The 15785-nt window shown below is 34.8% G+C and overlaps 1 protein-coding gene across 1 annotated transcript in view; it reads right to left on the reverse strand.

The window, feature by feature from the left end:
* Window positions 1-15785, reverse strand: part of ZNF236 (zinc finger protein 236) — a 228706-nt gene that overhangs the window by 108235 nt on the left and 104686 nt on the right. Inside the window, exons 9-12 of the mRNA XM_036760000.1 lie at window positions 12800-13003; window positions 11468-11696; window positions 9316-9588; window positions 4401-4604 (exon numbers count right to left, since the gene is read on the reverse strand). Of these exons, the coding sequence (XP_036615895.1) occupies window positions 4401-4604; window positions 9316-9588; window positions 11468-11696; window positions 12800-13003 (910 nt within the window). The remainder of the gene's footprint in view (window positions 1-4400; window positions 4605-9315; window positions 9589-11467; window positions 11697-12799; window positions 13004-15785) is intronic.

Here is a 15785-nt window from a genome sequence, read left to right on the forward strand (position 1 = left end):
GCTGTGTTCATTGTCAAAGCTATTTTAAAAACTTAATTATAAGTTATAATTTAATTATTTGTAATAAACTATGTTCCTGAAAAACTATGATTAGACAGCATTTTTATAAAGTAAACTTTACTCTAAAAACAAAACAGGAGTTAATAAATGTAAAAAAAAAATAAAAGTAAATTTATGAATTTGTAAAGTGAGTTACATTCTAAATTCAAATTTTATAAACCCTTTTTTCTTTTAAGTGAGGTAGCCCTGTGCCACTATAGGAAAAATAAAATTGAAAGAAAATGAATGTCTTATTTCTAAAGGTCGAAATTTGAAGCCAGAATAAAACATCAACACCCTACCAATATATTTTTCTGACACAGAAGTTTAATTATATAACACTATTTTATGCATCACAGATTTATGCAAAAATTATGTGTCATGGATTTGAATTATCTTTTGCTACTAGTTGTAAATAATGTATTATCATCAATTACAAAGAATGTCAGATGATTTTGTCATAATTTATTTTATTGTAGATGTGTTATTATACTCATTTTTTCACAGAAATTTCTCAGAAAGCTATAAATTGTTTACTAACAATCATTTATGTATGTATGAATATCTCCTATGGGAAGTTACAAAAGAAAATAAATGGAAAGATTTTAGATTATTATTTGCTGGAAATAGTAACCAAAACAGATTGATGCTTTTTGGCCATTACTAATTTTAGAAAAATCACACTTAAATAATTCTGTCATTCAGGATATGCCTAAGTGATGGCACTTTCCACTTAGTGAGGTAGAACACGGAATGATCAGTTTCTTTTCAATAAAAGTAATGCTATTACATAAAAAACCAGATGATTAAAAGAAGGTAAAATAAAAAAATTTAAAACTATCAAAACTATTTCAAGCAGGTAATTTTTGTCACTCACTGAGTTGTAGGTTATCTTTAAAAGACTGAGCAGTTAAGACAGGAAATAAGCCTTTCAAAACTCAAAGAATGAGTTTCACAAATTCAATAAAGTTCAAACTATGATTCAACTTATGTCACATAATAGTCATTTTTTTAAAAGACATGAATGTTAATGTGGTTATCCTGCAAATATTCTTTAGAGATGGGGTTCTTAACGGGGTATCTATTAACTTTTTTAAAAAAAATCATGATAACTGTATTTCAATATAATTGGTTTCCTTTCTAATTCTATGCATTTTTACTTTATGCATTTAAAAACATTATTCTGAAAAAAGGTCAGGGGGCTTCACTAGACTGCCAAGGAGGTCCATGATACAAAAAAGGTTTGCTTTAGAGAATTCAGTAGCTACGTCATAATTTTTTTTTAAAGCACGATGTACTTGTTTAATGTTAAACAGGCATGAAAGACACCTTCTTTAATAGGATAAGGAGGATTTATTTAATATCAAGAACAAGCAAAAATGAAGACCTAGATTTCCTACAAAAAGCAAAAGGGAAAATAAAGGATGTCAAATACAGTTACTATTATTAAACCTATTTCTAGAGCTACAAAATATAGGAGTAAGACAAGATATAGAAATTCAAGGTGTAAATATCAGAAATGAAAAAAGTTATTCCTACATTCGGATAACACAACTATTTAGAAAATCCTAGATAATCAATGGGAAAACTAGGACGATTAACAGTTTCAGTAAAGCAGAAGAGTAAGTGGCTCAATCAGTCAACAAGTATTTAACAAGCTCCTAATACATGCCAGGCACTGCTGCCAGGCTCTACACAAACAGACAAAAACGAAAAGCCTCTGCCCTCAATTGAGACGCTTACATTCTACTACAAGAGACACATATAAACACACATGCAATACGTGTACATCATACAATTCTGTACAAATGTGTACAAAATTTATGCAAGGTAATTTTGTCAGAGAGCACTAGCATTTGGTATGATATTTGTGATATCTACAATGTATTTAAATGTCTTGAACTGCCATTGGAACCATCAAGAAAAGGAAACATTTGTAGAGTTTTGAGTACATCTGGTTGCATTCTAATTGTTCAAAATCTGATAATACTATTTGTTATACATAATTACTCTAATAACCCAAATATTTAATTAAATAGTTCTCCATTCTAATCATGGCAAATAAGAAGGTATTATATACTATAACTTTGTTAACAGGAGCAAATTCTACTACAAGAAGTCAAAAATTCACTGAATTAAGGTTTGTTATCATAATACCCTGAAAAAAAAGGACAAGATTCTAAGAAATAGGGTGTTAGCATCTATAGCCCAATGTCTAAAGATCCTCCATCTAGTAGCAAGGTCCCCAATTTTTTAATCCCTTGAGAAAGCAGAGTGACATCTCTGATCCTTTTCCTAAATCAACCCTAAATAAAATAAGTACCATAAAGAACCTGATATGCATTGAAAATGTCCTTTTTGACAACAGTAAGACAGACTGACAATAGGAAAGGTCTGCACTTTCAATTCCCCAATCTCATTCTAAGAATTGCTTAGATGTCTGGAGCCAAACTAGAAAACCAAATGTGAAATAACACATCCTATGACATCTATAAATTTCCAGGTTGGTTTACTCCAGGTGGGCCTATATTCTCAGTCTAGGATAAGCATGTAGAGTAATTTAAAAGTCGCTTCAATAGGTTCCTATTCATACCTGGAGTCACAGGAGGTTCCTAGGATCCCTAGAACAAGAAATTCACCGAATATCCCCAGGGCATTAACAATACAGTGGAGTACTCAAAAGTAGACTAGTTTTTATCCATGAATTCAATTCAATAACATTTATTAGGTGCCAAATAAATGAAAGGCACTGTTCTAGGCACTAAGAACTCATTACTCAGGCAGATGGAAAAGGGGAAGTTCAACTTGAAAACAGAAGACAGATATAGCTATCTATAGACAGATATAGATAGAGACAGAAGGAGGTGCACGCGCGCACACACACACACACACAGAGGGAGAGAGAACATAAAACATCAGAAATAAGACAGTACGGACAGAGAACATCAGCAACTAGAGGAACAGCAAAAGCTTGCTAGAACAAGGAAAGTTTGGGGCAGCTGAGTGGCACAGTCGATAGCATAATGGGTCTAGAGTCAGGAAGGCTTGAGCGCAAATCCAGCCTCAGATACTTACTAGCTGTATAACCTTGGACAATCACTTAACCTCCATTTGCCTCATTTCTGTAAAACAGTGATAATAATAACACCTACCTCTCAGGGTTGTTATGAGCATCAAATGAGATCACTGTAAAACACTTACCACAGTGCCTGGCACACAGCAAGCTCTGTATCAATGTTATCTGCTATTATTGAAAGAGCAGGTGGTATCTGAGCTTAGCTTTAAAGAAAGATAAAAACTTGGGGGGGGGGGCGGTGTTGAGCTGAGGAGGGAACGCATTATTAAGAACAGGATCACTGCGACTACTCAAAAGTAAAGACCTTAGCCACACTGCTTGCATTTAAAAAATAATTAGAAAATGTTTTTAAGTCTTCTTATGAAGACTTTCGCCAAGTATTTTTTCTTACCAAGAAGTTGTGATAGTACTATAATAATGGGATTTATCAACAGTGTTATTTTATAGTACAAATTAAACATTTTAAACTCTGATAATTTTACAAGGAAAATTATCTAACAAGATAACAGAACTATGGAGAGAGATTATATGGAAATTGTTGGAAATATTCTGCTGTAATATTGCAAATTTTGACAAAGAATCTTGGAGAGTAGTTTATAGCCCTCTCTTTTTTAAAAGCCATCTCCAAGGCACACAGTAGATTGCAAAGAGCAGTTACCTTATGCAGGGGTGGGGAACCTGTGGCCTCAAAGCCACATGTAGCCCTCTAAGTCCTCAAGTGAGGCTCTTGTTCTGTAAAAAAATTTGGACTTAGTCAAAGGGCCACATTTGAGGACCTAGAGGGCCACATGTGGCCTCAAGGTCACAGGTTCCCCACACCTGCAGCTTAAAGTGTTTATTGTTTTGTTATTTAATTCCTGAGAATGCACCTATAACCTACAAGAGTCTATTAGAAAAATGTTATGTACTTCATTTAAAATATGGCATCATCATCATCATGGCCCTAACTCATCTTTAACAGTCAAGAATGCTTAAATTTTTATCTTTTTCCCCATGAACATGGATGGAACATAGATGGATTGACACAAATTCATGAAAATATTCTCACTTGGTCACATTCTTAAGCCAAGGTCAAAAACTTGAGAGACCAAAGTAACTGAGATTTTTTCTTTTTATTATCAGTCACAGATAAATGGATCATAAAGGGTCTGACACCATTAAGTATAATTGAATTAACATAATGTTCAAACCAACTGTACTATACAGACTCTAATACTTAAACTATTCCAGAGGGTGTAAAATGAAATAGTATTCAATGAATAATAAAATACTTAACAGATCTTACCTAAGTCAGTTATGAGAATTGGTTCTTGCAAAGGAATATCTGGCACTGGAACATTCGACTTGCCTACGCGAACTTTGGCAGGTTTGCGCTGATGTCTCAACTTCCTTAGTTCGGTGTGCTTAAAGTGCGATGCAATATGGGTCTTCCTATGACCTGATGTTCGAAATTTTTTGTCACAGTGAGGACAGGCAAAAGGTCTAACTCCTGATGGAAATAAAAAAGCACACTTGTACATAATTGTGGCAAACAATACAGCTCAAAAAAAATATTGCAAAGCATAAAAATAATTATAGTATAGCACAGGGAAGTCCAAAACGTGGCCCACAGTATGATTTACGCGGCCCACCTACAAGCACAGAAATTTACACAAATGCTTTAGTAAACGAAGCCGAGCTACCACAGCACTCTCACTAAAATGGCAAATCAAAATATATCATCTATTGTTTCAATAAAAACCTAAAGTTGGACAGCCCTGGTATAGCAGATCAAGTGCTGGGCCAAAAGTCAGAAAGATGAGTCTTTCTGAGTTCAGATCTGGTCTCAGATGCTTACTAACTGTGTGACCCTGAGCAAATCACTTAACCCCCTTTGCCTCAGTTTCCTCAGCAGCAAAATGAGCTGGAGAAGGAAATGGCAAACCACACTTCAGTATCTGACTCTTGTCAGACACATCTTAAAAATGACTGAACGACACAAAAAATAATTTTAACATACTAAATACTGATCTATGTATCTGGTTCATCATTACATAACTGGATCCATATAAACACCTGTGTATTCTTCCACAAACAATGTTGAAATTAAGTTATGCCACAGAAATATTTCAAGTGAGATTAAGGCTAAACACTTACACAAGTCTTTAATGTTTAAAATGAAAGGATTTAGCTGTAACTTAAAAACTACAGAAACTTTAACACTAACCAAATTGTGAGACTGGTAGAAGTAAAGATTTTGTACAAAGATTTTTATAGCAGATTACTATTCAATGACTATTTAGTAAATTTTCCAGGTTTTTTCCAGTTACTCCTCTTTACTGCTGGCCTTTTGAATATTTGGGCTATTCATTAATTAATAAGTAGCCTAGGAGAAGATATTAAAAACAAAATTGATTTTATTTTCTTCTAATATTTATGTCAAGGGATTTAATAGCAGACTCTTATCCAATTGTTATTTACTTCTTATTTTTCTTACTTTTATAAATATAATCATTTCAAAGTAGCAGATTCACCAACATAGGCTGCCATGAGGTAGGAAGTAATAGAGGAAGGGAAGGGTTGTTCTAGAGTTGTGCTTTCAATGGCATGGAGATACCCTGTGCAGAAACACTCTCTACTGATGCAAATAAGCAATCTGTCTGAGACTTAGAGAGCCACCAGTTTCATTAGGAAGTCAAATGACAAGCTCACTGTCACAGAGCCAATATGTGACAGAGACAGGATTTGAACACAAATATTCTTGATGTTCACCCCACCCTCTTATCAACTATACCACAGTGACTCATTTTATTTAAAATGAAAAATTTTTAAAAAGTTTGTACTAATTTTGAAGATATGTAACAAATAAGGTTTTTAAAAATATCATCAACCTTTCCTTGTCACTCTTAAAAACAATAAAATTTAAAATGAATTAATGGCATTTGGAAAAAAATGTAAAACTCTTGAATATTTTGACCTTAAAATATTTTAACAGGACAATGACTCATAAAATACCAATTGCATAATAAATACAACTCTTTAAATAAAGTAATAAATTAAGAAAAGGGAAGCAAATAAATTTTAGCATTCTAAAATGCTATAAAATGAACATTTGAAACTATTATAGCCTGAATTAGATCTACGATGTATCTTCTCTATGAGCTCAATGAAGTATTAATATTTTTCCCCAAAATTGAGAATACAAAGAATTTTGTACATGGATCACTTTTACAGGAGGACTTCTTACCTAGACTATTATGATGACATACTAATTGCTCTCCCTGCCTTATCTACCCTTCTTCCTCCATCCTTCACACAGCTGTCAAAGTGATTTGCCTAAAGCGTAGGTTTGATCACATCACCACTCATCTGTTCAATAAATTCAAATGGGTTCCTATTACTTCTAGGATCAAATACAAATTTCTGTTTGGCACTCAAAGCTCTTCACAACCTGGCTCTAACTACTTACTTTTCCAGGTTAATTGTACATTACTCCCCCTTTCATGAACTCTACAGTGTCTACCCAACCTGGACTTCTTACTGTAGTTCAACACTCAGCTCCATGCCCCTGAATAGACTGTACCCGAGGGTTGGAATGCACCGCCTTCTCATTGCTTCTAAGTTTCCTCCAAAGCTCAGCACAAGCTCTACTTTCTTCATAAAGCCTTTTCTGATCCTTCTCAGCACCAAGTACCTTATTCTCTCCCTCCCTCTCTACTCCCCATTTGCCTACTAGTTACTTTGGCTTTCTTTTGTATTTAATATCAATAGGGGTTTTCCCCAATAGAGGTTCCTTGAAACCAGTATTTAGCATACTGCTTAGCACATAGGTATTGAAACAGTTCTTGCTAACAAATTTATTTCTATTAAAAACTTTTTCTTTTGCCTAGATAAAATAATGTACATAGATTTTATAACTTAAACAAAGTAAAGAATTCATGTCACTTTTGAGTGTAAAAGTGCTAAATTCCTAATCAATACTGCCTCCTTACACAAAAATAACTTTCTGAATGCCACTGAAATAAGTCACATAAACTGAATACAATATAAATTTATGTTCCCTAATCTAAATTGAGTCTTTATTGCGCAGGACAATACTTTTATTTTTCCCTAATGGACTCTTATCAGAAGACTTACAACTGCTATTTCAAACCTCTTCTCAAACTTCCTATGTTGTTGCCCCACCTTAGAGGGGCATGTCACCTCCTATTTCACAGAAAAAACAGAGAGGATCTAAGTTTCTTCTCTCCTGTTCCATACCTCAAAATACTTCAGAAGCATCATCCCCTAGTCTCTCCCTTGTGATAACTTCTAGAGATGTGGTGTTTCCTCTTAATGCCAAGCCTCTCAACTCGGGTTTTTGATCCATTCCCTATTTCCTCCAGGAGTCGCCTCTTTGAACATCCCTCTTCACTTTCTAATCTTCAATCCCCTTATTTATTGTTTTTCCCCCATTGGCCTACAAATATTCCAATATGTGCCCTATCCTTAAAAAACCTTCACTTAACCTTGCCATCTTCCCAAGCTACGGTCTTATCATCTCTTTCAACAGCCAAACTCAAAGAAAATGCTCTGTACTATATATAATGTTTCTACTTCTACTCTGCTCACTTCTTGTTATCCAGCTTCTGACCTCACTAATTAATTTAAACTACTTGCTCCAAAGGTATTAATAATGTCTTAATTCCTAAATGGAATTCTCAGGCCTTTTTTTGGCTTCTTTGCAACATATGATACAGGTGGCCATAGCTCCTTGAAGGCAGGTACTCTCTTTCAGTCTATTTCTAGCATCTAACACAGTGGCCTTGAACACAGTAGTGCTTAAAAATGATTCCTGAATTGTATTGACCCTAGAATATTGTAAGCTATGCTAGCTAGGCGTAAGCTCCAGTTGGCACTCCTATGTTGGAAAACCTTTGAGTTTCAGCAGCCTAGGTAAATTTGCAGAAGCTCATCACCAGAAAACTTAACACTCAATGAATAATAAGTTTTTTTAGACACAATTATTCAGAAATATTACTAAGTACAGCACAGAGAGATTTTGATAGATATAAAAGGAGGGAGTACCAATAGTAACATTGATCCATAGAGTTTTGAAATATAAATTTGAAACAAACTATGACTAAATTATGTTATGTACTAATGTATACTAAGAAAACATATTTTTTGTCATTAGAAGATTAAACCTAAAATACCAGCATCAACATTCACTCCAAATCTACATATAACAGGGATATCAAAATTACAGTGTTGATTTAATTCTCCAATTTGCATAGCAGGCTTGCAAATGGTGTCTTTGGTACAAAATTACTCCCACAATGACAATGTCATGGAGGGGATAAAACCACTATTCCATTTTAAAAAGAATGATTCCGGAAAAGAGCCCAGGAAGAAAGTAGATTTTTCCCCCTCTCTATTGTTCAAAAAGGATGCTATTACGTATGAATAGATGTTTGAAAGCAGAGGATTATAAAACCAAGTTAAACTTGAAATGAAATGAAAATACTGCTAATTAGGTAAATTTCAGGCTCATTCTGTCCTGTAATTATGATATTCCAGTGTAACAAAGTTAATTTGTATTTGAACACTAAAATGTTAAAATGTGGTAACTTAAAAAAATAAACCTATTCATCTAAATTCACAATCTGGAAAAATAAACAGCAATCTGCTGTTCTGACCTGATATTATGGTTCATAAACAGCAGTAATTTTTAATGGTCCTATTCGAGACAGTACCTTTGTGTATGGCTTTCTGTAAAGTGACAGTACAATTTCCTAGTCATTTCATTAGATTGTTATAAGGTTCAAAAGAAAAATACAGCAAATTAAGCAATAAAACTCCCACATAATAGATGTGAAACTGCTTTGAAAAGAAGCATAATACAACAATAAGCTGTAATCCATGCTTTTGTGTTGCATTAATATTTGCAAAGTGGTCATATTTATGATTATTGTTATTATTGATTCAATATCCCTTAATAAACATATTGTTATTGCAGACTCATGAAGATATGTGTTTCCTTTTTTAAAAAGTTCAAATATACAATTAAGAACTAGAACATAAAAGTACTCATACTTTACTATTTTCTAGGGGGGAAAAACACATACACGAGATTTGGGGTTTTATTGGCTAACGGATACACTGACCAAAACAAAACCAAAAGATGCTGCAACATGTTGTCCTTTTTCAGGTTGTAAAACAGGAGATAGTTTAATTCTTACCTGTATGAAGTCTGATATGAACTTTTAAGCTTCCTGAGGTGGAAAAACATTTCATACAGTATTGGCACTTAAATGCTTTGATGCCAGTGTGAGTTTTTATGTGAGCGGTAAGAGTGCTCTTCACAGCAAAGGCCCGGAAACATTGTGGACATTTAAATGGTTTTTCATGAGTATGAATTCGAATATGGCGCACTAAGTCACTGGGCTTCTTAAATTCTTTTGTGCAATATGGACACACATGCCATCTTATTCCATTCTCTTCACGAATTGAACCTGCATAGAAAAATAAAAAATTATGCATATGCATAGGAAAAACAAACTATTCCAGCTAAGCCAAATAGTAGACAATTTTAACTTTCCTATTAGAGAAGATTAGAATCAGGGAACCTGAGCCAGAAGAGACTTTAGCAGTCCAACATGGGTATGCCAACTCTCCTGGCAGATGAATTTCCAGAAATGTAGTCACATTAATCTTTTTTTAAAAAGTGAAATAAAAAGTTCTTTCTCAGGATGTCCATATTTCTATTAGTGGAATCAATGAGCATTTATTGTCTACTATGTGACAGGCACTAAAGATACAAAGACAAAAATGAACAGTTCCTGAGATTAAGAAGCCTACATTCTAGGGTCCTCCCATACTTGGAATGTACTCCCTCTGAGAATCCTTTGCTTGCTTTAACTACTCAAGCACTACCTTCTACATAAAGTTGTTCCTTATTCTCCCAGCTGCTAGTACTTCCCCCTGCATAGTAGGCCATTAATAAGTGCTTGTTCATTAGTTCTGGAGAGAATAATTAATTGATCTTTTAATTGTATTATATTAAATTAAACATATGGCATAAGATCTCAAAAGATAGAGTAACCAAACCTAAACAAAAATCCCACCTACAACATACCTGACAAATAGTATAAATAAAATAATCAAACGCATAATTCAGTACACATAAGTTGGTGGAAAACCTCTCTGGTATCATCAACTGAAAAAATACATATATAATAAATGCATAATATTATATGACTCTTTATAAAGTTAGATTTTAAGTATATTGCCCAAAAGTTTCTTCTTTAAAAGGCGGATGTTCCCTGATTGAGTATAAACCTTTTAAGATGAAAACTGAAGCCCAGAGACATAATATGACTTGCTCTAAACACTTCAATTTCATTCACCATGAGAATGAAATCCTTTACCAAGAGCTGCCAAGTTGCAGTGTGTTAAAGGGCACAGAGTAGCCTAGAAACCAGGTTTCCAAACTCCAAGGCCATTGCTTTTACCACCATACCTAAAGATATAGTCCTTGCCCTCAAAGGACTTACAATTCAGTTTGGAGATGAGGAAAGTACACATATTACTATGGTACAACATAGAATGTTTAAGTGCCATAAGAAAGATATAAACAAAGAGCCATTGGCATTCAGAGAAAGGAGAGGTTATCTTTTCTAGGGTACATTGGTAAAACATTTTGGTAGTAGGAACAGAAATGAGGAACTGGAGAAATACTGAGGAGGTAAATTTACTTTGACATGGTAACTGGAAGGATATAAGAAGGAAGTGAAAGGAGAAGACAGAGAGAGATGGGGCAGGGGGTGGGGATGGGGGTGGGGGAGAAGCAGCAGCAGCAAGGTGATATAAAAGCACTGTTTTCAGAATTAGAGAAACTGGGTTCATGATCCTGCCCTGTTACTTCCTCTGTGACCAAGTCAACTCTCTTGGCCTCAATTCACTAATTATAAACAACAAGTTGAACTAGATGTCCTCTAAAGTCCTGTTCAGCTCTAAATCTGATCCTATGATCCTCAAAATAACCTTGATATCTTAAACATGGGAGAATGGTGATCCCATTAATAGATATACATACGTACCTCCGTATACACACATAGCACATACATACATTTGTGCATACACCTATGTGCATATGAGTATATATGTGGAGAATTATTTCTCAAATAAAAAGGCTAACAAATAAAAATTTAGTTATTTAACTTTACATGACAAATTATATTACATATGTATATGTACACACACACACACACGCAAATCTAACTCTAAAAAAGAAAACTTCAATGTTTCTCCTAACGTTTAAGAATGGTTTACTAATTATTATCCAAAGTTGCTTAAAGTAGATACGAAATACTGAAGTGTTACTAAAATTACCAGGCAGAAATGGTGACTTCTTCTTTATAACCTTCTTTTCTTTCTTATCCAATTTATCTGTTGTTTCCTGTTCTTTATCTTGTTCTGCTTCTGTAGGGTCTGGTGGCTCATTTGAAACATTGTGAATATCTGGATTTTGAATCTGGGACACAGAAGTCTTAGTTTGGTTGGAGTCATTAGGATGTGCTGCAACTGGAATTGAAGACAGCCCACTGTTTTCTAAGGCTTGCTAAGACAGAACAAAACTAAAAGGTTAATAAAAGAATCCAAATTTCCCTGGAAAGTAATATCCTCCAAATAACTTAAATGACATTTGTTTAATGAGATTCTAATTCTGATCTACTGAAAACAAAAATTTATGTTTCTAGCAATCACTGTAAATTAGGAAGTCACAACCTTCCCCAAGTTATGGTATCTTGCTGGTCTGATCATATAATTTACCCCACTCCTGTCCAAAGTATTGTATAATATAAATTTAAATTCCCATGCAAAAATGGATTAAAATTAGTTTGGTTTTTAGGATTTCACAAAACTACTAAAGTGAATTAAACATATACTAGAATAGAATAACTGGGGGAGGGGAGAAAGGTTACGAATCACTAGTATTTTTAAAGTATTGTTTTCTAATCAGTGTGACACTTTGGATCGCCATGAAGACATCCTCCAAGAAGAGGAATTGTTTATAATGATGAAGACAGAGTAGAGGAGATGTGTGTTACTAAATGCAGAAACGAAGGTTAAATTAATGGAAACTTGAAAAGATCTCCTCTCCTTACATGTCCTACGATGTTTATTCATATTATATACTTGCATAAAGAATTTCTTAGAATAAAATTTTATGTTTGGCTAGAAACAGCAATATTGATAACCAGAACACTAGTACTTGAAAAAGGATCTTCAATCAGGCATTCCTAAAATCCCTCTTAAATAACAACAGTGTTATTTTACCAAATTTACTTTAAAAAAAATACCAATACACTTGTTTAACAATCCTTTTTACTAAGTAGAAAATGTTAAATAAAATTATGTAGGCTTTTGCGCTCAGTTAAAAATGAAATACAAAGGCACTATTTCACTATACACAGACACAACTCAGTACTTCAAAGATTTGTCAATTTGCTGAGTACAAGTATCCCTCCCACTGTGGGAAACTGAAATCCCTCAATAACTTAGTGCATGGTATATTCAAAATTAGTTTCTTTAAAAAATTCAGATACTTTGCTTTTTAATTTTGATAACTAGGTGTTAAAGTCAGGGGAAAGCAAAGTAATAACATTATAAATCTGGGTAGATATTATAGTGTTTCTATAGCACTATGTAAACATGATTCACCTGTAAAATGTCCTGATTGATTCCCACTGCAATATTTAGTTGCTGGCCTGGTTGTGGAGATGGGTTTGTTTCAACTTGTCCTGGTTCTGACAGCTCCAAAAGCTGCTGGATGACATCAGTCACTGCCTGTGGACCCTGTTGACTTGCAGATGAAGTTGCTGGGGTTTCTGTCTGTTGGAGAGGTGAAGGCTGAAAAAGTGTGGCCTGAAATATATAATAATATTTATATAAAGCATAACAAAATTAGCTTTATTTTTTGTTCTACTTTTTCCATAAGAAACACAGGCAGCATACTACTTAGGAATACTTGATTTATAAGTGACCTATATAAATTAATGACAATTGTCTTCCCCTCATCCAACCAAAACTCCTGTTTTACTAAAAAGATTCGAAACTGCTAGTCAGTAGCAGGCAATCCCATTCAAGATTATACCTCTACCCCACATGACCTGCAGGAGCAGCTATCAAAGAAGCCTCTACTTCTGATACATCCCCTCTTCCTCTACTTCTAACCCTGAGCACTCCCTTCCTTCTGCCTCCCATAATCTCAGTTGCCAGAATCCCTGACCTTCCCTCCAGCTATTCATGCCAAAGTCCTCTTCCCACTTCCCACCCTGAGAGGCCCCATCATCAGTAATCTCCCCATTCCCTGACAGAGTTAGGTGGAATATATATGAGAGAGTGTGTGTATGTCTGTCTGTTTATCTATGTGTGAGAGAAAAGAAGGGATAGAGAAACCACACTCTAGGCGGAAAAAACCTTCTTGTCGCTGGGACCACCAGAGTAAAAAAAAATATGCTCTTGGCTTCTCTGTTTAGAATTTGGAACACATTTTCCCCATAGAAACAATGATAAATGTTAGTTAGAACCTAGAGGTCTATGAAAAATATGAGTCAGCTTTATCATGGGGAAAGTACACTTTTGTGTGGCTGTCTGGACTCCTAAGTCTTTATAGGAATACTTCTATTGGAAAATTAAATTCAAGTTTCAAAGATGCACATTTTAAATGAATGATCTCAACAACAAGGTTGAAGTGACTTCATAAAGGAATATTCAGCAAATTCCAATACTATGGGAGTATCAAAGATCACTTTCAAGAACACAGAAGACAACAGTCCCTGCTATTATTTGTACTTCAATATCATCTTTCAAATTTTAAACCATAGATTACAGGTTAGTCCCTTGACCCTGATCCTATCTTCCACCATGCCTTGTTAAGCCCCAAATTTGCATTACTCCCACTCTTCACTTCCTTCATCACTATTCAATGCTGCTGAATGGAGAGAGGGGGAAAATCACAAAGCAGTGCTGACTACGTCCACTACAAATTTATGTTACATATTCTCAAATAAGCCCTCACTGAGGCAAGGCAGTCCTTTCACATTTCCCTAATGGAGTAACCACTCCACTGTCACACTGACTATTCCAGGCTTTTCTTGCCTCCGCAAGCCTCGTCTCCTCCCTCCACTCTCTTGCATCATACTTCGTTAAGATCCCTTTTCTCTCCTCCTCTTCATTCCACATCACTAAAAGGTCTTCCTCAAAGATCTCTTCCTTCATGACTGTCTCAAATGAAGACGTGGCCTTTTGTGCCAAGGTAAACCCTTCTAGGTGCACCCTTTATCCTATTCTATCCTATCTTATCCAATAGATTATCCCCTCTATCATTCCCACTCTCACTAATCTTCATTATCTCCCTAAAGGCTGCTTCCAGGCTGCCTAAAAATATATTCATCATAAAAAAAAACCCTTAAAAATACTCATTTGATCCAACTATTCCTGCCATCTATCATCTTAAACTCTCCTCATTCCTGCACCAAACTCCTGGAGAAATATCCTCTTCTCAAATATATCTTCCTATTATTTCTTTGTCTATTTCTACTAAGATAAATTGATTTAAATCACAGATTTTTAAAAAGGGGAGTAGGATGGAGGTAATATCCTCAGAACAATAAATAAATGCTTGCTTTGTTGAAACTTTAAGCAGCCTTGATTTCTTAAAGCAAAAGAGAATAAAACAACTTTTATATTAAAGAGATCTACAGGTAACACTAAGGACTATGAGCCTTTACGCTGTTTTTCAGTTGTTTTCAGTGGTGTCTGATTCTGCGTGACCCCATTTGGGTTTGTCTTGTATCTTGTATATTACAGTATCAAAGATGTTTGATACAGGAATGGCTTGCTATTTCCTTCTCCAGCTCATTTTCCAGATAAAGAAACTAAGGCATATGGGGTTAAGTAAGAGACTTACCCAGGGTCATACAGACATCTACTAAGTGTCTGAGGCCAGGTTTAAACTCAGGAAGATGAGTCTTTCCTGACTCCAGGCCTGGCACTATCTACTAAACAACCTAGCTGCCAAGAGCCTTTATAGACAACTGTAAAAACATTTCTAAAACCAAACTAATTCTTCCACACATACCTAAATCATAAGTTCATGGTATACTAAACTTTTCCTACAAAGTTAAAATTTGAAGTGTGAAAATAAAGTTAGGAAACAGGTTTACCATTTTTTTTTAAAGGCAGGTGTTAGATAATTTGGAATTAAAAGCATTTTTCCCTTAAAATAAAAGTTCTTAACCCAGAGTCCAAAGATCTAGAGGAGATGCATGGATGGGTTTCAGGGTATCTGTGAACTTGGATGGTGAAAAAAAAAAATTATATCTTTATTTAAATATAATTGGTTTCCCTTGTAACCTTATGCATTTTATTTTATGTATGCAAAAGCATCCTTATGAAAAGGTGTCCATAGGCATCAACAAACTGCCAAAGAGGTCCACTAAAGAAAAAAGGTTCAGAAAACCAGTCTTAAAAGAACATTAACAAATGACAACCAACTATGAAAAGCAGAAAGGGATAACAAATAAGGAGCAAGTCTTATAGTCAAACACGGGAAGATCTAGGCTGGTGTCCTACTTCTGACAAACACTGGACTGTGTGACTTTAAGGAAGCCACTTAACTGCACTGTGCCCCAGGCACAAAAGA

This window comes from Trichosurus vulpecula, chromosome 1 (genome assembly GCF_011100635.1).
Source record: "Trichosurus vulpecula isolate mTriVul1 chromosome 1, mTriVul1.pri, whole genome shotgun sequence".
In the NCBI taxonomy this organism is placed as follows: Eukaryota; Metazoa; Chordata; class Mammalia; order Diprotodontia; family Phalangeridae; genus Trichosurus; species Trichosurus vulpecula.